Source organism: Salvelinus sp. IW2-2015, linkage group LG5, assembly GCF_002910315.2.
Source record: "Salvelinus sp. IW2-2015 linkage group LG5, ASM291031v2, whole genome shotgun sequence".
In the NCBI taxonomy this organism is placed as follows: domain Eukaryota; kingdom Metazoa; phylum Chordata; class Actinopteri; order Salmoniformes; family Salmonidae; genus Salvelinus; species Salvelinus sp. IW2-2015.
Window position 1 is genome coordinate 18,328,028 of NC_036844.1, and position 21,785 is coordinate 18,349,812.

The 21,785-nt window shown below is 45.8% G+C and overlaps 1 protein-coding gene across 1 annotated transcript in view; it reads left to right on the plus strand.

The window, feature by feature from the left end:
* The window catches only part of LOC111964525 (mediator of RNA polymerase II transcription subunit 13-like), a 131,051-nt gene that overhangs the window by 72,191 nt on the left and 37,075 nt on the right, over nucleotides 1–21,785 (plus strand). Inside the window, 2 exon segments of the mRNA XM_070443478.1 lie at nucleotides 5,267–5,351; nucleotides 6,016–6,099. Of these exon segments, the coding sequence (XP_070299579.1) occupies nucleotides 5,267–5,351; nucleotides 6,016–6,099 (169 nt within the window).

The window sequence follows — 21,785 nt, forward strand, 5'->3', positions numbered from 1 at the left end:
CTCTCTCACACACTCTCTCTCTCTCTTTCTCAATTAAATTCAAGGGGCTTTATTGGCATGGGAAACATATGTTAACATTGCCAAAGCAAGTGAGGTAGATAATATACAAAAGTGAAATAAACAATAAAAATGAAATGTAAAATTTTTCTTGTGGCAACAGTTCACAAATCTTGCTGCTGTGATGGCACACCGCGGTATTTCACCCAGTAGATATGGGAATTGATCAAAATCGGGTTTGTTTTCGAATTCTTTGTGGATCTGTGTAATCTGAGGGAAATATGTGTCTCTAAWATGGTCATACATTGGGCAGGAGGTTAGGAAGTGCAGCTCAGTTTCCACCTGATTTTGTGGGTAGTGTGCGCATAGCCTGTCTTCTCTGGAGAGCCAGGTGTTCCTAGCCAGGTCTTCCTTTCTCAATAGCAAGGCTATGCTCACTGAGTCTGTACATAGTCAAAGCTTTCCTTCAGGTTTTCTGCTGTGTACTCTCTGTTTAGGGCCAAATATCATTCCAGTTAGTTTTTTGTTAATTCTTTCCAATGTGTCAAGTATTTATCTTTTTCTTTTCTCATGATTTGGTTGGGTCTAATTGTGTTGCTGTCCTGGGGCTCTGTGGGGTGTGTTTGTGTTTGTGAACAGAGCCCCAGGACCAGCTTGCTTAGGGTACTCTTCTCCAGGTTCATCTCTCTGTAGGTGTTGGCTTTGTTATGGAAGGTTTGGGAATCGCTTCCTTTTAGGTGGTTATAGAATTTATTTATTTATTGGCTCTTTTCTGGATTTTGATAATTAGCGATTATCGGCCTAATTCTGCTCTGCATGCATTATTTGGTGTTCTACGTTGTACACAGACGATATTTTTGCAGAATTCTGCACGCAGTCTCAATTTGGTGTTTGTCCCATTTTGTGAATTCTTCGTTGGTGAGTGGACCGCAGACCTCACAACCATAAAGGGCAATGGGTTCTATAACTGATTCAAGTATTTTTAGCCAGATCCTAATTGGTATGTCGAATTTTACGTTCCTTTTTATGGTATAGAATTCTCTCTCTCTCTCTCTCTCTCTCTTCTCTCTCGTCTCTTCTCTCTCTTCCCTCTCTCTCTCTTCTCTCTTCTATCTCTCTCTCCTCTCTCTCTCTCTCTCTCGTCTCTCTCTCTCTCTCTATCCTTCTCTCTCGGGTGCTCTCTCTCGTCTCCCTCTCCTCCTCTCTCTCGTTCTCCTCTCTCCCTTCTCTCTCTCTGTGTGTAGCCTGGATCAATAGCATCTTTGTCTGTGGACAGTGGACACTCCCTCTCGTGGTGGTGTTCAGCTAATGCAGTCAGACAGGCTGGACCAGGCAAGGAGGGGGGAGAGGACGATATAGGGGGAGATTGAGGACAGAGGGACAGAGAGTGAAGAAGAGGTAGAGAAATAGGAAGAGACAGTGGGTGGAATTAAGGTTTATTTTGAATTGTACACATTTGCAGCTTAAAGCTGAATTGCAGCATACATAGGCATACAAAATAATATGAAATGTAGTATACAATATAACAGTTAAGGAGCATTAAGCAGTCTCACAAAGTAAGGCATAGATAGAGCTGTTGTAGTATCTGTCAATCTGAGTAAGGCGAAGGTTCAGTTTATATAGATGTAATGGTAGAGGGGAAGGGAGAAAAGAGTGATTGATTGAGAGATTGAGGGGGGGGCAGCAGAGCAGCATTGTGGCGAGGGGAGCGGGACATGTGAAATTAACACGTGTTTGCACTGGGAATGAAGCCATCACGCACTAAAGCAGCGCTCATTCCCTACACAGCACACACTGATACGCGTACACACACCTGCATGCACGGATAGATGCACACACACATGCAGCCCACACAAATCCACACAACACAAATGAGCCCAGGCACACAGACAAGTTCGCACAACATGATACAAATGCTGCTACACAACAAACAAAGTGAGAGTGATCACACACAAGCTAAACAGGTACTCACACTTTCACTCAGTTCAGTTCTTGAGCATACAGAAACACCAAACATGCTTCCTCCCTTTTCTCTCTCATTCTCCTTATCTGTGTCATCTGAGAGTCACACATCTGAGAGCTGCACGCACACTGAAATGGAGAAGTGAAACTAAACTATGCGGCCACCCTGACAACGTTGACGGTTATCATCCACAGCTGACGTTTTGAGGTGGTGCTCCCTCCACTTCCCAGGAGCCTGACGAGGCCCTYCTGAGGCCCTGCTGAGAGGAGAGGACCAGATATACTGTAACACTCATCTAGATAAGGATCTATACATTTCACCTCACTGTTCCACACATTTCAACTCTTCAATCACAGCAATCACATACCATGGCGGGGACTTGTTGCTACTCTGCAGATGTTTGTCAAACATAAGCCCACTGTTACCAGGAAGGATTTTAATACTTAAATATCTCAGATCAGATTTCACACTCCAGTTTCTACCTGTGTGTGTGCACAAGACAGAAATAGTCACACCTTGTGTTGGAGGCTCGATAAGGTGCAGCTCGAGCTCCTCGGTGACTGCAATGTAAACAATAGCTGTAATGACATTCACGAGGCTCGGGGAGTGGCGAAAGGAATTCCAGATTTTTCTTTTACAAGTTGTAATCTAGGGAATAGCATCAGTTGATACCTGCACTCTGAGGAGCGATGTTTTGCTGTTGTCACAGTGTTTTAATCTAAACCAGTCAGAAATAKATAACCAACGAGTTGATCACATCAGTTCAGTTTCCTTACGGGTGGCTCCCAGAGGTAGGGAGCTCATTGTGTGGCTGTGGCTGGATGTGGCTGGGCAGGAGAGAGAATTTCCCCAGGCAGGGTGACTCAAACCTGGGTGAAGAGGGGTTGAGAACCTGGGCGTGCTCCGTGGAGGTGGTGGGTTGAGTGAATGTGAGAGAGGCGGAGAGAAGGGGGAAAGGAGTGGAGGGAGAGGGGGAAGTGGTAGGGTAGATAGATAGATGAAGACGACTGGCGGTGAATTGGCATTGTGGGGGGATTGGAGAGAGAAAAAAAAGGGATTGGAGAGAGAAAGGGGCGAGCTAATGAGCTGGATTTTCTGGAGAGTTGGCATTCCGCTCATGGAGCACTCTTCCCTGTAGAATAGCTGGCTGGAGCTAAGCTTCCTGTTTGAGCCCTGGATTGGGAATGAACGAGGGAGGGAGGGAGGAGGGGAGGGAGAGACAGGGAGGAAAGGGGGTGGGGGTGTTGGAAGCAATAGAACAGATGAAGAAGGAGAGGATAGAAGGAGAGAGGAAGAGAGAGGGGGGGTGGCGGTGGAATTGAATACCGGGGAGCTGTGTTCGCACAGCCAGTGTTGCCATGGTTACCCGGGAATTCTGGCGAGTAAGGAAATTTCATTCACTCCAGTGTGAAAAAAGGGAGGGAAATATCAAAAAAGCAAGAAAACACAACCCCCAAAGAAAAAATAAATATCATCCTCCATGTGCCCTCCACCCCTCCTCTGTGCTCTGTCGCTTTTTCCCTCCCCCCATCCATCGCTCCCTTCCCCCGTGTACCCGCCCTGTGCTTTTTGTTTMCCGCCACCCTGTAAGTAAACACAACACCCACTCACAAGCCTCCCATCCCTGCCAATTGCCCTCCAGGTAAGGCAGAGAACAAAAAACACTAGAGCTATCAGTAGCCGTTCCTCTTCTGGGAAGAAGGAAGAACGGGGGAACCAGTAGGATCCATCCACTACTCCACACAAGTCACATTTAAGCTGGCTGCTGACATGGCAAGAACTGGAACTAAGCGCTGTCGCCCTGGCGACTCTCCTGAGCGCTGCTGGGCTGTCAGGGCTGGCATCTGTGCGTGGTGCTGCCCGCCTCTCCTCTCCTTGTCTCTCCTCTCCTGCCTCCCTGCGTGGCCTCTGGCCTACAGACACACACATACAAACAAACACACACAGACACATACACACACTCTGCAGCACACTGTCTCTCCCAGCGCTGGTTAACTGGAGCTGACAGCTGCACACGGGTTGACAGTGGCGCTGGTGCAGTGGACCTGACAGCTTTACAGAGGCACATTGATCACACACACACACACACACACACACACACACACACACACACACACACACACACACACACACACACACACACACACACACACACACACACACACACACACACACACACACACACACACACACCACACCCACACACACACACAGATGCAAGTGTACTTCTAGGTTCTTCCACAGTGCTCCACAGTGGTTTAACTTGTATGGAAGATACTGTAACTGTGGTTCAGGGCATCTGATGAGTCAGTCTGTGGATGGGTGTACAGTACATGTAGATACTTGTGTCTGTGGGTAAAATTCATCTGTATTCCTAGAAGCCTCCTCTGCTTTTGGCATGCATTACTGTCAATAGAGAATGTCTCCTGTGTGTCTGTGCAATGTGTTTGAGGGTATGAACAGAAATAAAATGAATAGAACGGGCATCCCCATTCAAGTCATAATGGTAATGGGTGGACTGGTGGCCATTGCGAGTGTTCCCATAGGAGCAAAGCATAGAGATAGATAGAGGACTCATTATGGATATAACCCGTTTTAGCATGGACATTGCCATTGAGAGTTTCCACCATGCTTCTGCCATTTTAAAGTAGTTAACATAGTCAACTGGGTGGGGATTTCCAGGGGTTGTAGCCTCAATGGCAATGCCCATGCTGTCACAGACCCATTAATGGCACAGATATAAAGATGAGTCCTCTATCTTTCTCTGTGGAAGAAATGTAGTTCAAGATGGCACATGTTAAGACAAGGGGATTCTAATATACCATAACTCTTTGCAAACATGGAACCAACATTGCTAGTTAGTAACAGCGCTAGTAGTAGTTATCAATGGCGCTCGTCCCATGAATTTGTTTATTTTCAAACCCTGCCGCATGGATGATTACATTTTCTTAACCTGTATTTTTTTWAACGTAGGAGTAAAGCAGGAAGTAAATTAGGAAGTGTACCTATCAATCTGTGCTGAGATTTGTTGAATCAACTCAACTGACATGACAAAAAATACCTTCCATTGCATGAGCAAATCAGTTAGCGTCACTTAGCGTCATGAACATTCTATATTACCATGAAAATTATTGCATCACCATGCCAGGCAGCCATTGCCAGTGTACCCATCTGTTTTCCAGTCAAATTGCCAGGGTTAGAGGTTCCAGGCCCATTCTATTCAATCCATTTCTATGGTATGAAATGTGTTGACTTCACTGTATCCATCAGTTGCTGACCCATCCATCTTCTCTTCCTGTCTTCCAGTGGCTGAGGAGGGACTATGGGAGTGTGGGCTGTCATATGAATGCCGGACCCTCCTGTTCAAGGCCATTCACAACCTGCTGGAGAGGTACAGTACAACTACATTTCCCATGAGCCACTTGGAAAATGACTTGTCAGCTCATCCCATGTCATGTAGTTATATGTAAAGTATCACATAAAGTAAGCTGAATATTCCCAGTCTAGTCATAGGCTATTTCTGCTCATATAACCATTTCTATTCCCACCAACTGCTAAGGAAATAATGCTAACATTATAGAGACCACCAACGGTTAAAAGACTTGAAGTAATAATCAAATTAAAACCTGGACTGAATCAATAACTCCAGTAAAGCTTCCCCATCTGCTTAATGAACCAGCACATATTTGGTTTCAATTAAGTTAAACATCAATGATCATCATAAGGGGCCAGCTGAATGAACCTTCTTATTACCTTGAGTCTACCTCCTCCTCTCTTCCAACTCTATACCTCTGCACTATATTGCATTGCCATAAAGCCTTAAATAGAGTCTTCATCTAATGGTACTGTGTAACTCCATTGATGTGAGTGTTCAGGTATGAAAACAAATCTATTCTATTCCATTCTCTGTTCTTCCCTGATTGGGTATGTGTGTGCCAATCTCTATGTACAGTATGTGTCTATGTGCATGTATATTTGTGTGTATATTATATATATATATATATATATATATATATATACTGTGATACAGATGTTTAATGTCTCCCATCCCCCAGGTGTCTGATGGACAAGGACTTTGTGCGGATTGGGAAGTGGTTCGTCAAGCCATACGAGCTGGAGGAGAAGCATATGGGCACCAGGTGAGTTTAACCATCCTTCTCAATCCCACACACAACCTCCTCACAGCATCGCCGCCACGTTGTTCTGACACGGTGATAACTAGATTGACGTTGTGGGGACGTTGCCCCCACGCTGGGTCCGGGGGTGTGACAGATAGGCGGTGTGAATGGTTGCCGTGCGCCGGCTGCTCCCATCCCGCCTGGGATGTGGTGACACCTCTGACTACCTCGCGGCACCTGGCTGTGAGCCCCTGGGATCATGTCACTGTGCTCGCAGGTGGGAAAGGTGGGAAAGGCTCGTGCTGTGAGACAGACGACGGCTCGGCTCCTGTGTGTGAGAGTGCGAGAACTGGTCCGCCAGACTGCCTGAGTGTCAGACTATTGAGAGAGGGGTAGCGAACGTTGGTGAGGTGTGAGAGCTGAGCAGAGGAGGGGTTTGTGGCTGTGTGTGTGTGTGCGTGTGTGTGTGTGCGTGCGTGCGTGAATGCCAGAGACATACAGAACAGAGGAGCACAGCAGAGGGGAATTGTTGTTTTAACTCCGCTTTTTGCTTAGCTTGAAGTTTGGTGCATTATTGACGGTTAACAAAAAAATACCCATTATGTAAGATGGATTTAATTCCATCTGTTCATAAATTAGACACATATTCCTATCTGCTTGGTTACAGGAAAAACATTTAACTCAAAGATATCTTGCAAAAGGGATTGAGATGATCATGACACATCTTAAGTTGTTAATTAGTTACAATTATGCAAATACATTGAGTTGCAGTTTGAGAACTCTCCATATCCTTGTTTTTAGGAGTGAGATCCTCTCCTATGTAGCTGTGGAGATTCCAGCCAGCAATGAAGATGCCCGCTGTGGCACAATTCCAAAGGTGTTGAAAGAATTGAGTGTGACTCCGTGTGCAGAAAATATGAACAAGAGAGAGAGAGAGAGAGAGAGAGAGAGAGAGAGAGAGAGAAGAGAGAGAGAGAGAGAGAGAGAGAGAGAGAGAGAGAGAGAGAGAGAGAGAGAGAGAGATCTCAGTACCTCCATACTTATGGCATAAGGTGTGAGAGAGACCAAAAAGCCCACTCAGCCATAGCCGCGAGAAGTAGGCTACATTGACTCATTTACTTGTGGAACACGCATGCAGTGCAACATGAAATAGATGCATAAAACACGCTATCAAGGCCGACTTCAAATACCGACATCAATGTGAAAGTAACCGGGGCATAAAAACAGCTGACTGTGAATGCAAACTATGTCAGATAAATCCTGTACATGCATTGAAATAAAAGGCATACATCAAAGGACTTACTTAGGCCTCTAATCGACGAGGACACATAAAGACAAACAAACTCAACCAAGGAATGAAGAAAATCATGAAATTCAAAAGGAAAATCTAAGCATTAAGGCCGTACCGGTGATTCAGCACCGCTGAATGATCAGCGCCTCGCTACAGGTAGCCAGCTAGAATTATTCTATTGGTGGGCAGTTAGACATTTTTTGGGGCACAGTTGAGCAGCCTACAATGCTTAGATGAAAATCATAACTGACATGCAGCTCTTTAGAAATGGTAGGATCAATTGTAAATTTGCAATCATATGAAAAATGTTGCCAACCCCCTGCTATAGAATATATGAAGGAATGGCATATACAGTGTACTATGACAATGCCATTGTCTCGTGCACTTCCCACCAAAATTGGAAAACATTCTGCGAATATTGAAGCATTGCATCAACAAGGTGGCTCTGAGAATATTGAAACATTTTGTATCAACAAGAGGTCGAGAATGTTAATATTGCAACATAATAGCCAACGCGGAAGGCGGCCACAAAACAAAAATGCGGGCCATCTTGTCTCTATCTGATATTATTGTGTTGCCTACGCAGCATCTGGGTGCCCATTATATATATATATATATATATATATATACATTGTATTCAGACCCCCACATGTTGTTACGTTACAGCCTTATTCCAAAATTGAAGAAATTATTACTTTTTCTAATTAGTCTACACACAATACGACAATGACAATGTGAAAACAAAACAGAAATTGAGCTCAGGTGCATCCTGTTTCCATTTAGTTAAGTATTCAGACCCTTTACTCAGTACTTTGTTGAAGCACCTTTGGCAGCGATTACATCCTCGAGTCTTCTTGCGTATGACACTACAAGCTTGGCACACCTGTATTTGGAGAGTTTCTCCCATTCTTCTTTGCAGATCCTCTCAAGCTCTGTCAGGTGCACAGCTATTTTCAGGTCTCTTCAGAGATGTTCGATCGGGTTCAAGTCTGGGCTCTGGCTGGGCCACTCAAGGACATTCAGAGACTTGTCCCGAAGCCACTCCTGCATTGTCTTGGCTGTGTGCTTAGGGTCGTTGTCCTGTTGAAGGTGACCTTCACCCCAGTCTGAAGTCCTGAGCGCTCTGGAGCAGGTTTTCATCAAGGATCTCTGTACTTTGCTCTGATCAACTTTCTCGATATGACTAAGTCCTTCCCAGTCCTGCCGCTGAAAAACATCCCCACAGCATGATGCTGCCACAACCGTGCTTCACCGTAGGGATGGTGCCAGTTTCCTCCAGATGTGACGCTTGGCATTCAGGCCGAAGAGTTCATTCTTGGTTTCATCAGACCTGAGAATCTTGTTTCTCGTGTTCTGGGTCCTTTAGGTGCCTTTTGGCAAACTCTAAGCGGGCTGTCATGTGCCTTTTACTGAGGAGTGGCTTCGGTCTGGCCACRCTACCATAAAGGCCTGGTTGGTGGAGTGTTGCAGAGATGGTTGTCCTTCTTGAAGGTTCTCCTATCTCCACAGAGTTTCTAGAGCTCTGTCAGAGTGACCATCGGGTTCTTGGTCACCTCCCTGACTAAGGCCCTTCTCCCCCGATTTCTCAGTTTGGCCGGGTGGCCAGTTCTAGGAAGAGATTTGGTGGTTCCAAACTTCATCCATTTAAGAATGATGGAGGCGACTGTGTTCTTGGGGATCTTCAATGCTGCAGAAATGTTTTGGTACCCTTCTCCAGATCTACAGACAATTCCTTCGACCTCATGGCTTGGTTTTTGCTCTGACATGCACTGTCAACTGTGGGACCTTATGTAAAATAAAATAAAATAAAATCAAAATGTATTTGTCACATACACATGGTTAGCAGATGTTAATGCGAGTGTAGCGAATCTCCTTTGTTTTGTTGACGTTGAGTGTGAGGTTATTTTCCTGACACCACACTCCGAGGGCCCTCACCTCCTCCCTGTAGGCCATCTCGTCATTGTMGGTAATCAAGCCTACCACTGTAGTGTTGTCAGCAAACTTGATGATTGAGTTGGAGGCGTGCATGGCCACCCAGTCGTGGGTGAATGGGGAGTACAGGAGAGGGCTCAGAACGCACCCTTGTGGGGCCCCAGTGTTGAGGATCAGCGGGGTGGAGATGTTGTTACCTACCCTCACCCCCTGGGGGCGGCCCGTCAGGAAGTCCAGTACCCAGTAGCACAGGGCGGGGTCGAGACCCAGGGTCTCGAGCTTGATGACGAGTTTGGAGGGTACTATGGCGTTAAATGCTGAGCTGTAGTCAATGAACAGCATTCTCACATAGGTATTCCTTTTGTCCAGATGGGTTAGGGCAGTGTGCAGTGTGGTTGCGATTGCGTCGCCTGTGGACCTATTGGGGCGGAAAGCAAATTGGAGTGGGTCTAGGGTGTCAGGTAGGGTGGAGGTGATATGGTCCTTGACTAGTCTCTCAAAGCACTTCATGATGACGGAAGTGAGTGCTACGGAGCGGTAGTCGTTTAGCTCAGTTACCTTAGCTTTCTTGGGAACAGGAACAATGGTGGCCCTCTTGAAACATGTGGGAACAGCCGACTGGGATAAGGATGGATTAAATATGTCCGTAAACACACCAGCCAGCTGGTCTGCACATGCTCTGAGGACGCGGCTGGGGATGCCGTCTGGGCCTACAGCCCTGCGAGGGTTAACACGTTTAAATGTTTTACTCACGTCGGCTGCAGTGAAGGAGAGTCTGCAGCTTTTGGTAGCAGGCCATGTCAGTGGCACTGTATTGTCCTCAAAGCGAGCAAAGAAGGTGTTTAGTCTGTCAGGGAGCAAGACATCCTGGTCCGCGACGGGGCTGGTTTTCTTTTTGTAATCCGTGATTGACTGTAGACCCTGCCACATACCTCTTGTGTCTGAGCTGTTGAATTACGACTCTACTTTGTCTCTATACTGACGCTTAGCTTGTTTGATTGCCTTGCGGAGGGATTAGCTACACTGTTTGTATTCGGTCATGTTTCCGGTCACCTTGCCCTGGTTAAAAGCAGTGGTTCGCACTTTCAGTTTCGCGCGAATGCTGCCATCAATCCACGGTTTCTAGTTGGGGAATGTTTTAATAGTTGCTGTGGGTACGACATCGCCAATGCACTTGCTAATGAACTCGCTCACCGAATCAGCGWATTCGTCAAACAACATCCACGCAATGCGTCAAACAACATCCACGTGATCGAAGCAATCTTGAAGCGTGGAATCAGATTGGTCGGACCAGCGTTGAACAGACCTGAGAGCGGGAGCTTCCTGTTTTAGTTTCTGTCTATAGGCTGGAAGCAACAAAATTCGTCAGCTTTTCCGAATGGAGGGCGGGGGAGAGCCTTATATGCGTCACGGAAGTTAGAATAACAATGATCCAGGGTTTTACCAGCCCTGGTAGCACAATCGATATGCTGATAGAATTTAGGGAGTCTTGTTTTCAGATTAGCCTTGTTAAAATCCCCAGCTACAATGAATGCAGCCTCAGGATATGTGGTTTCCAGTTTACATAGAGTCAAATAAAGTTTGTTCAGGGCCATCGATGTGTCTGCTTGGGGGGGAATATATGCGGCTGTGATTATAATCGAAGAGAATTCTCTTGGTAGATAATGCGGTCGACATTTGATTGTGAGGAATTCTAAGTCAGGTGAACAGAAGGACTTGAGTTCCTGTATGTTGTTATGATCACACCACGTCTCGTTAATCATAAGGCATACCCCCCTGCTCCTCTTCTTACCAGAAAGATGTTTGTTTCTGTCGGCGCGATGTATGAAGTAACCAGCTGGCTGTACCGACTCCGATAGCGTGTCTCAAGTGAGCCATGTTTCTGTGAAGCAAAGAACGTTACAGTCTCTGATGTCTCTCTGGAATGCTACCCTTGCTCGGATTTCATCAACCTTGTTGTCAAGAGACTGGAGATTGGCGAGTAGTATGCTCGGGAGCGGTGCGTGATGTGCCCGTCTCCGGAGCCTGACCAGAAGACCGCTTCGTCTGCCCCTTTTACGGCGTCGTTGTATTGGTTTGCCGGCTGGGACCAATCCATTTTCCCGGGTGGTGGGCAAAACACAGGATCCGCTTCGGAAAAGTCGTATTCCTGGTCGTAATAATGGTGAGTTGACGTTGCTCTTATATCCAGTAGTTCCTCCCGACTGTATGTAATAAAACCTAAGATTACCTGGGGTACCAATGTAATAAATAACACGTAAAAAACAAAATACTGCATAGTTTCCTAGGAACGCGAAGCGAGGCGGCCATCTCTGTCGACGCCGGAAGTAATGGCGGAAGTAATGTAGAGAGGTGTGTGCCTTTTCAAATCTTGTCCAATCAATTGAATTTACCACAGGTGGATATTATTATTWATTTTTTTCACCTTTATTTAACCAGGTAGGCTAGTTGAGAACAAGTTCTCATTTGCAACTGCGACCTGGCCAAGATAAAGCATAGCAGTGTGAACAGACAACAACACAGAGTTACACATGGAGTAAACAATAAACAAGTCAATAACATAGTAGGAAAAGTTCAATTAAGCTGTAGAAGCATCTCAAGGATAATCAATGGAAACAGGACTCAATTTCGAGTCTGATAGCAAAGGGTCTGAATACTCATGTAAATAAGTTCTTTCTGTTTAAAAAAAATTATAAATTGCAAATTTGTCTAAAAACATATTTGCTGCAGCACCCTCAGCACCCCTACTTCCCACGGCTATGCATTTAGCCTCTGTTTGTTGTAATGGTTTTAGACACATCCTCTAACTAACCAATTGAGAAAAGGAGCCTCACAAAAGAACACTGGCATTGCCTCATAGTCAGTTGAGCTATGGCAGCTCCACCAATCAATCACAATTCAAGTGTGTGGGAGTCCTAAACTGTCCTGGATGTCTTCTCTAAATCATGTCTTCCTCTGCGCAGCGTTTAGTGCCAACATTGTCTTCATTGTGCCGCAGTTAGTTTCCGTTTTCAATGAGTGAAATTGCTGCTTGCTAATTAATTTGCCTATTAAGACGGCATTGTCTTTGCTTTGACTGTGCAACGAGAAAATGATGAGAGAGAAGAGAGAGAGCGAGAGAAAGAGAGAGCGACAGAGAGAGGAGAGCAGAAAAGAGAAAAGAAAAACACTTGCATGCCTCCGCTCCGGGGAAGAGCTGGACGACAGAGAGGAGGAGGAACTCTGTCACTCTGAAGGAGTGCGGGAGCAAGAGCAAGTAAGTGAGTGAGTGAAGAAGTGAGAAGAAGGAGGAGGAGAGGAAACTGTCCTGAACAAGGGGAATGGTAGATGTGTTGAGTTACAGTGATGGAATCTGTGTGTTGCTGCTGCTGTGTGATGATGATGATGTGTGTCTAGAGTGGAGGGTGGATACAGCACTTTGAAGCTTTGAAAAGGGGGCTGGAGCTGTGGGGGTTGGACAAATGTGACACCGCTTGACACTCCTTAGAACAATAAGGAGCTGTCTTTCCCCTGAGAAGGGGAGGGGGTTGTGAGGGCGGGGCTGGGCTGGGGCTTCGAGAGTGCAGGCCTTACCCAGAGAGACCAAATATGGTTAGCCCTCATGCTAGGCTCTGAGAGGCCAGGGTGTGTGTGTGTTTGTGTGTGTGTGTCTCTCTCTCTCTCTGTGTGTGTGTGTGTGCTTGCGTACGTCTGCATGTGCGTGTATGAGGGAGGGTCCTAAGGGGGGCAGAAATCTGCCATAGGAATGGCTAGGGAAGAGGGAACAGATAAGGGAGGATAGGGGGGGATTAGCCACTGTTGCACCCACGTGATTCTTCTCCAGTTTGACAGCTTTGTCTGAATACACTGTCAGCTGGCGCACCCCCTGCCAAGCCTGCCCCACTGCCTTCCTGTGAATTATTGAACAGACTGAAAGAAAGAGAGAGGGGGGGGGGGGGAGTGAGACAGAGAGAGAGAAAAAAAAGAGGGAGGGGGGACACTGCACCATTCCTCAACATCCAGTCTGAAAGACAGACAGACACACAGCCACAAACTCAAACATCTAGATGTACATTCACTCTTAATGGTGATCACACACAATTGAACAATGGCATGTCTGAACAGAAATTAAAATTCCAATAAAAAAACATACACACACACTACTCTCCCCCCCTACTCACACACATACACACACTACTCTCCCCCTACTCACAGCCACATACACCACACTCACTCTCCCCTACTCACACACATACACACACTACTCTCCCCCTACTCACACACATACACACACTACTCTCCCCCCTACTCACACACACACACACACACACACACACACACACACACACACACACACACACACACACACACACACACACACACACACCACACACACACACACACACACACAACACACACACACACACACACACACACACACACACACACACACACACACCCATACATTACCTCCTCCCTACTCACACACATAGACACACTACTCTCCCACTACTCACACACACAACACACAACACAAACACCACACACACACACAACACACACACACACACATCAACACACAACAACACACACACACACACACACACACAGATGCACTGGACATGACCAACCCACAAAACAATTCACAGGGTTCAGCCTTCCCAGGGCCCATCTATCAGTGACATCATGCACATTGGAGCATTGCTCAGTTGAGCGTGTGCTACTGCTGCTGTCTCCTTTGTGCCTACTCTGTCCTGTATACACGTCCTCTGAGAAGCTATCCCCTCTCTGTCTCATAGGGGGCGCTAATGGGCTGTATCCGCCTGTCTGCCCGTGTTCCAGGCTTTGGCAGAGTCTCTGGTGTTTATTCCTGTGTGCCTGTAGGGCATGGGAAGGATTGGCACATCTATGGAGATATGCCCCCCTCCCTTTGCACGGCACACACTCCCTCTCTTCTCTCTCTTTGTGTCTGAGAGTGTTGGTTACGGATTGCATCAGATGCTGAGAGAGCGAGGGAGTGAGAGAGAGAGGAAGAAAGAGAGGGAGAGAAAGAGAAACAGAGAGAGGGAGTGAGAGAGAAGAAGGGAGAGAGTGAAAGGGAGAGATAGAGGGATGGAGAGAGAGATATCTGTGGAGAGTTAAAACATAGATAAGAACGAAGCATTACCAGAGACAGCTGAATGATTGGAGTATATTGAAGACTCAGGCAGCAGGGCTTTTCCTCTCCTGTACTCTATGCATGCTAAACATAGACATTTATTCGGCTGCACTACCTTCATTCATATGCATTTCTTTCTGTGCATATGGTGATATGCATACTGACACTGTTCACGATTCAGTGGTGAGAGGCAAAGTTATTCTCTGGTCCTCTCAACTCACTGTCTGTTTCTGTTTGCCAGACAAAGAATTCCCCTTTTTAGGTACTGTACATTGTGGGTTTTGTAGTGTGTGAGAATTAATTTTTCTTTGCGTACCAACACTGCAAATGTGTGTATGAATATTGGTGTGTGTGCATGTGCATGCGTGTGTCTTTACTGTGTGTGTGTGTGTGCATGTGTCTTTACAGTGTGTGTGTGTGCGTGTGTCTTTACTGTGTGTGTGTGTGTGCATGTGTCTTACTGTGTGGTTGTGTGTGTGTGGTGTTGTGTGTGTGTGTGTGTGTGTGTGTGTGTGTGTGTGTGTGTGTGTGTGTGTGTGTGTGTGTGTGTGTGTGTGTGTGTGGTGTGTGCATGTGGTCTTTATAGTGTGTGTGTGTGTTGCAGTGTCTTTACATGTGTGTGTGTGTGGTGGCATGTGTCTTTACAGTGTGTGTGTGTGTGTGTGCATTGTGTCTTACTGTGTGTGTGTGTGGTGTGTGTGTGTGTTGTGTGTGTGTGTGTGTGTGTGCATGTGTCTTTATAGTGTGTGTGTGGTGTGCATGTGTCTTTTACAGTGTGTGTGTGTGTGCGTGTCGTTTTACAGTGTGTGGTGTGTGCGTGTGTCTTTACAGTGTGTGTGTGTGTGCATGTGTCTTTACTGGTGTGTGTGTGTGTGGTGTGTGTGGTGTTGTGTGTGTGTGGTGTTGTGTGTTGTCTTTATAGTGTGTGTGTGTGTTGGTGTGTGTGCATGTGTCTTTACAGTGTGTGTGTGTGCGGTGTGTCTTTACAGTGGTGTGTGTGGTTGCGTGTGTCTGTACAGTGTGTTGTGTGTGCGTGTGTCTTTACAGTGTGTGTGCATGTGTCTTTACATTGTGTGTGTGTGTGCATGTGTCTTTACAGTGTGTGTGTGTGCGTGTGTCTATACAGTGTGTGTGTGTGCGTGCGTGATGCTCCTGGTGTAAGGCTGTCTGGATGGCTTCCCTCGCTCCCCTCTCCCCTCGGCCAGGAGGGAGCCAATGACATTGAGACATTAGCCATCTCCCTGGCAACGGACATTTGCTGTCAGGCTACATCACAAGGTCACGCCGCTACCTCAGGAAAGTAAAAAAAAAAGAACTCTCTCCCTCCCCTTCTCTTCCCCTCTTTCCCGTCTCCCTCTCCCCTCCGTCCTTCTCCTTCCCAAATCTGTCTCCCAGCTCTCTCCCTCCCCTCCCTTGTCTCTCGCCCCTCTGTCTCTCGTCCCTTTCTCCCTCCCTCCCCTCTCTCTCCCGCATCCTTCCCCCCCCTCCGCTTCACATCCAGAGAGATGCATCTCAGAGTGGCGTGTTAATTGTTTCCCATTGCGTGTGGCTGAGAGGATGGAACAGATCACTGGCAGTTCATTCTGCTGGCTTGACTGCCTCAGTGATTGTGGCACACTGCTAAGGGATGAGGAGGGCTTGCTCTGAGATAAGCCTGGCGTGTGTTTGTGTGTGTGATCTTGAGTGTGTGTGTGTGTGATCTTGAGTGTGTGTGTGCATGTGCAGGTGTGTGTGTAGGGCTCCTGGAGCAGCGCAGGCATGTACATCCAACGTTTTTTTGTGGTGATACACTCCTACACTCTTAGAACAAAAATCTAGAAACTAAAAGGGTTCTTAAGCTGTCCCCATAGGACAGGGGTCACCAACCTTTTCTGAGTTCAGATCACTTCTGTGCCCAAAAGCAAGCCAAGCTCTATCGCTCAGAGTTTTTCAAAATCATTACTTAAAAAACACAAGCTTATGCAACATTAACATAGGCCCAAAAGATTATTACTGCATATTGGCTCTGCTTGAATTGCCCTGTCAACGTTGATATTTTAAGACCATTTTGAAATTATATTTCAAAATAATTTTAGGTAAATGATCACACTAGTAATAAATAATTTGTTGTATTACTTGTGAGGCACTGCTGAATGAATGAGCATAATAATTAGCTTTTTAAATTTTACTGGACTGATGGCCTGGATCTGATGGTCAGCCTGAGGGAGGGAGGGAGAGAGCAGCGATGAAACTGCCTCTCACCCGACTCACGTCCCTCCTCTCTTCCTCCCTCTGCTGAGAAAAGGGGACACTGTATTCAAGTTGATGGCGAAACTCAATTCGCAGTGCATTATTTCTGCCTCATGCACCAGTTCATGTTGTTACTCCTAGGACCAGAGAAAGTAAAATATTCCTCAATATTAAAAAAGACACAGCTGCTAATAATAACAACTCAAGCTTATTGGAACACTTTGCAATAGGCTACTCGTTCATTGTAGCTGCAGTGCTGGTTGTAGTGTGAGTGGAAGTAGGGAGAACATGCATTTTATGGCTTATAATAGTGTTGACAGTCCTGAATAACATCTTAAATATGAATTTACTTATAAAAACAGCAGCTCTTTGCTGTATTCATTTAGTCTCTCTTTAGTCAGGGTTTAAAAAGTTTTGAAATCTCAGTGTCAACTTTGCTGTGCGCCCGAGGCTTCTTTTTACAGCCTATGGCTCGAGGAAATTTGCACAGGCATGGTGATTTGAGATATATTTGTTCTCTGGGCCTGCCGAGTATCCAGAGTTCTACCTTCAGACACATGAAATGGTTCCAAACGGAAACACTGACTTTGTGGTGCTAGGGCTGKTGAATCAAGTGCACCTATCAGCAACAGCGCTAAACAAACAAACACAAATAGGAATGCTAGGCTTTATCGTTGTTGTTTTTTACAGAAKTGTTTGGTGAACGACTATGAATGCCTTGGAGATCGAACAGTCGATCGCAATCAACTGGTTGGTGACCACTGCCATATGAAAACCCTTTGAAGAACCCTTTTTGATTCCAGTAGAAGCCTTTTGAGTTCTATGTAGAACCATTTCCACAGAGTGCTTTACATGGAACCCAAAAGGGTTCTACCAGGAACCTAAAAGGGTTGTACCTAGAACCAAAAAGAGTTATCGTATGGGACCAGCCGAAGAACCCATTTGGAACCTTTTTTTCTAAGTGTAGGGTAGAGTTGTGTGGATCAGTCGCGTCACAAGAAGTTTCCCTCCTTTTTAAGCGCCGGGCTCTCTTCGTGGGATACTGCTCAGCTTAGCCCCCTTTTCAAGTGGAAGATGACTGAAGAGCATGGAGAGAAAGAAGCAGAGGACACACTATGCCTTTTTCTGCCAGTGATTCACCAACCAGCATGTTGCATACCGCTGCTTAGGAATTCTAGTAGTGGCATCAGAATTTTCTCTTTATTTCTCTTCATTTGTATGTGATCAGGTTAATTCATTGTGGTTTACATAAGCATTGTAAAGGATGGGATGAGTGCAGCATAGAAAACACACACCGATTTATTCCTCAAAGAGGATCATGTCAGAGTAATGCCTCGTCAATTTACCACTTAGTGACTTAATGCATCAGGATGGCTCACAGACTGTTCAGCTGAACAACAACACTACTGGGGGATGGAACAATACCAGACGATCTGACCTGTGATAACGCTAGACTTGTTTTTGACACCAGCAGGGTTGGGGTCAGAATTGTTTCATTTCTAGCAGAAATTCTGGTGGAAATTCTTACATGCAAAATGTGGACAATAATTGTCAGTATTCGTTTCCCATTTCGCGCCCTTGTTGTCCCATGATATGGCCCCTAGCTGCCCACCTCCCCACCTCCTTCACCACCACACTCTCAATCATTTAATAGGCCCGTTTATTGAGTGACAAAAAGCAGAGGGAAACATTTCCTTTATCCTCAGTGATTCTTATAGCGTCAGTAAACACCTCAGTCACTGAGCAGAGAGAGAGGATCAATATAAATACAGATTATATATCACACCAGCACAGCAGCCACCGCATCCTTGTTTCATAGCTAGGCTCTCCAAATTCTGTCTAGCTTGACTGTAGGCTATTTACCATCTACAGAGACTTTCCTTAAGCCCCTGGTTCCTGTAATATATTAAATGCAGCATATGATAATATCTGTTATTCCAGGTCGCACGCTGTCTATCTAAAGCACTGACCACTAAAAACACTCAAATAAAATAGTAAATAGCGTTATTTCCACTTGATATCAATGTGTGATGGTCTGGGTACCAGTCTTTTTAGCTAACATTTCACTCCTGTCATATATGGTCAGAATGCACAAGAGTACATTTCATAGGATTGTGGATTGTTAATACATAGGCATCCTGAACAGGGAGATTGATATCTGGAAATTAGCTACCTGTGCACTGGACAGAGAAATAATATTAACCTGTACAGTAATGCTAGCCGAAAGGAAGGAATAGAGATTTGTTAAAATTTTTTTATAAACCCGAGCTGAGTGGTTATGTAGCTGGGTAACACTCTAGAGAAGGATGACGTGCCTAAGTTGGATAAATGCATAGTGAAGGAACCTGCTGACCCGAACCATAGGAATTATCTAATCAGTAATAGTTCCAACAGCTAGTGACTTCAATATACTATATTATTATTCTTAAGAACACAGATGATAATGATGATACTAGCTAGAGCAAACTTTTGTAACAGACGAAATGTGACAACGTTAATAGTGACGAGAATCTCATAAAACTATGTCACAATCAGGACACACGGGTTATATAGCTAGTTGTGGTAGTGCCTGTAGACACGAGATGGGTGAGGCACAGGTGATATCGTCACGTACTAGATGACCCGCCGCATACAGAATTTGTAGAGCGCTTACAGTGGGCTCATGACACTGTAACAGATATTTTGAGAATGTAATGTAATAGCTAGCTGAACAGAGATGTAATGTAATAGCTAGCTGAACAGAGATGTCATGTAATAGCTAGCTGAACAGAGATGTCATGTAATAGCTAGCTGAACAGAGATGTAATGTAATGGCTAGCTGAACAGAGGTGTAATGTAATAGCTAGCTGAACAGAGATGGCAACCAGGCTAAATGTGTGGTGCTTTTTTTATAATTCAAAAGGACACCGGTGTGTGTACTGTGTATGTACATGACATGTACAACGAATGTGTCCTTGAACCAGGAGTCACCTCATTGGACAGCAGCATCCATATAAATGGCTCTCTGTGTGTTTAAGCGCTAACATTGTGCTAGCTAGCAGCAACACAGGCTAAGGCCACCCACCAGGCAGCCAATGAATAATGCAGAAGGCTGGGTGGCTGCATTCTCCTGATTTCCTGGTTAATATGAGAGGTGTTGGGAAGGGATGGGATGGGAGAGGAGACAGAGGGCCTTCCTATTGGTCATTGTTAGGTTACGAGCACCAGCGTCGTTCTGTTAGTCTGTAAAGAGGTCAGAGCAGATTGGAGCGGCCCAGTCGTCTAGTAACAGTCATCATCACCCAGACAGATTAACATAATTCACAATTGAGATTCCGCGGTGGCGCAGAGAGCCAAAGTCAGGTCAGTGAAGTGGTGGAACCGATTAGTGGGGCTCATCGGCTGGAGATTCACATTTCGCTAGTCAGTATAAATGCCCAAGGTGTGCTTAATATGCATACGAGTGTGGATAATGAAATCTAGCCAGAACACAATCTCATTACTCTGCCCTATATATGATCCTCTCTCTCCTCTCTCTCTCTCTCTCCTCTCTCTCTCTCTCTCTCTCTTCTCTCTCTCTCTCTCTCTCTCTCTCGCTCTCTCCTCTCTCTTCTCTTCTCTCTCTCTCGTCCTCTCTCTCTCTCTCTCTCTCTCTCTCTCTCGCTCTCTCTCTCTCTCTCATCTTCTCTCTCTCTCTCCTCTCTCTCGCTCTCTCTCTCTCTCTCTCTCGCTCTCTCCTCTCTCTCTCTCTCTCTCTCCTCGGAGTCTCTCCCTCTTCTTCATCCTCTTCTCTCTTTCCTCTCTCTCTCTCTCTCTCTCTTAGAAGTTCCCAACTCTCAAAGCCAGTCCTTTACATTAAACATCAGCAAGAGCCAATGGATTGCTATTGACGATTAACCAGTGCTCGTCTAATGCATTTTCTTGCCACTTGGGTTCAGGGTGGTGCTGTCCGTGTTGTGTGGCAGGCTGCTTAGTGTGGGTGCCAATGTTCAACAGGGGACACATGTTGTCACCTCGTAGACATCATCAGTGGTCTTGTACCGGAACAAAGTCCATGTTCTGTGTGGTACATTGGAATATAACGTACATGTGTCAAACGACCCTTTGATGATGTAGGCGTCTTAGCTAGACAAATATATGTTGGCCGGACGTACACAACTGCACCACACACACATGCAATTGCACACACACGACATCACATGGTCCTGGGGACAGTCATATGGGTTATTCAACCCAATTCGGCTGCCTTTCGAGAAGTGGTAACCTCATTTTAACACCTTCTATCATAAAGACCCACATGTTCAATCTTGCCATCAAAAAACACCGTTTATCCCCATCTCAAGAGCGTTAAAACAAGAATAATACTAATAGTAAGTGCTGTAATGCCAATAAAAGTAAACAGGGTTGACGAGTTTCATCTTAAAAAATAAAATAAATGAAATTTGCCACATGCCGCCAAATACACGGGTTTAGACTTTAACTCTGTCGTTGTTAGGAAAGTTAAACACAAAGGAGTAAAATACAAATAGCAATTGAAATCCCCTTGCGCCAGGGGGTAATGGAATGCTGTCTTGTGCGGACGGGGGAACTGAAGCTTGTTTTGTGCGACGACGGAGGAATGGAAGCTTGTTTTGTGCGAGCAGGGGGAATTTGGAATGTTGTTTTGTGGACAGTGCGGGAAATGGAAGCTTGTTTTGTGTGGCGACCAGGGGAATGGAAGCTTGTCTTTTGTGCGACAAGGGGGAAATGGAAGCTTGTTTTGGTGCGACAGGGGGAATGATAAGAGCTTGTTTTGTGTGACATGGGGAATCGGAAGCTTGTTTTGTGCGACCGGGGGAATGGAAGCTTGTTTTGTGCGACAGGGGGAATGGAAGCTTGTTTTGTGCGACAGGGGGAATGGAAGCTTGTTTTGGCGAATGGGGAATGGAAAGCTTGTTTTGTGCGACAGGGGGAATGGAGCTTGTTTTGTGGCGACAGGGGGAATGGAAGCTTGTTTTGTGCGACTGGGGAATGGATAGCTTTTTTGGTGCGACAGGGGGAATGGAAGCTTGTTTTGTGCGACAGGGGAATGGAAGCTTGTTTTGTTGCAACAGGGTTGTGCAACTGAAGTGTAACCTCTATCAATGGGTAACAGTGTTA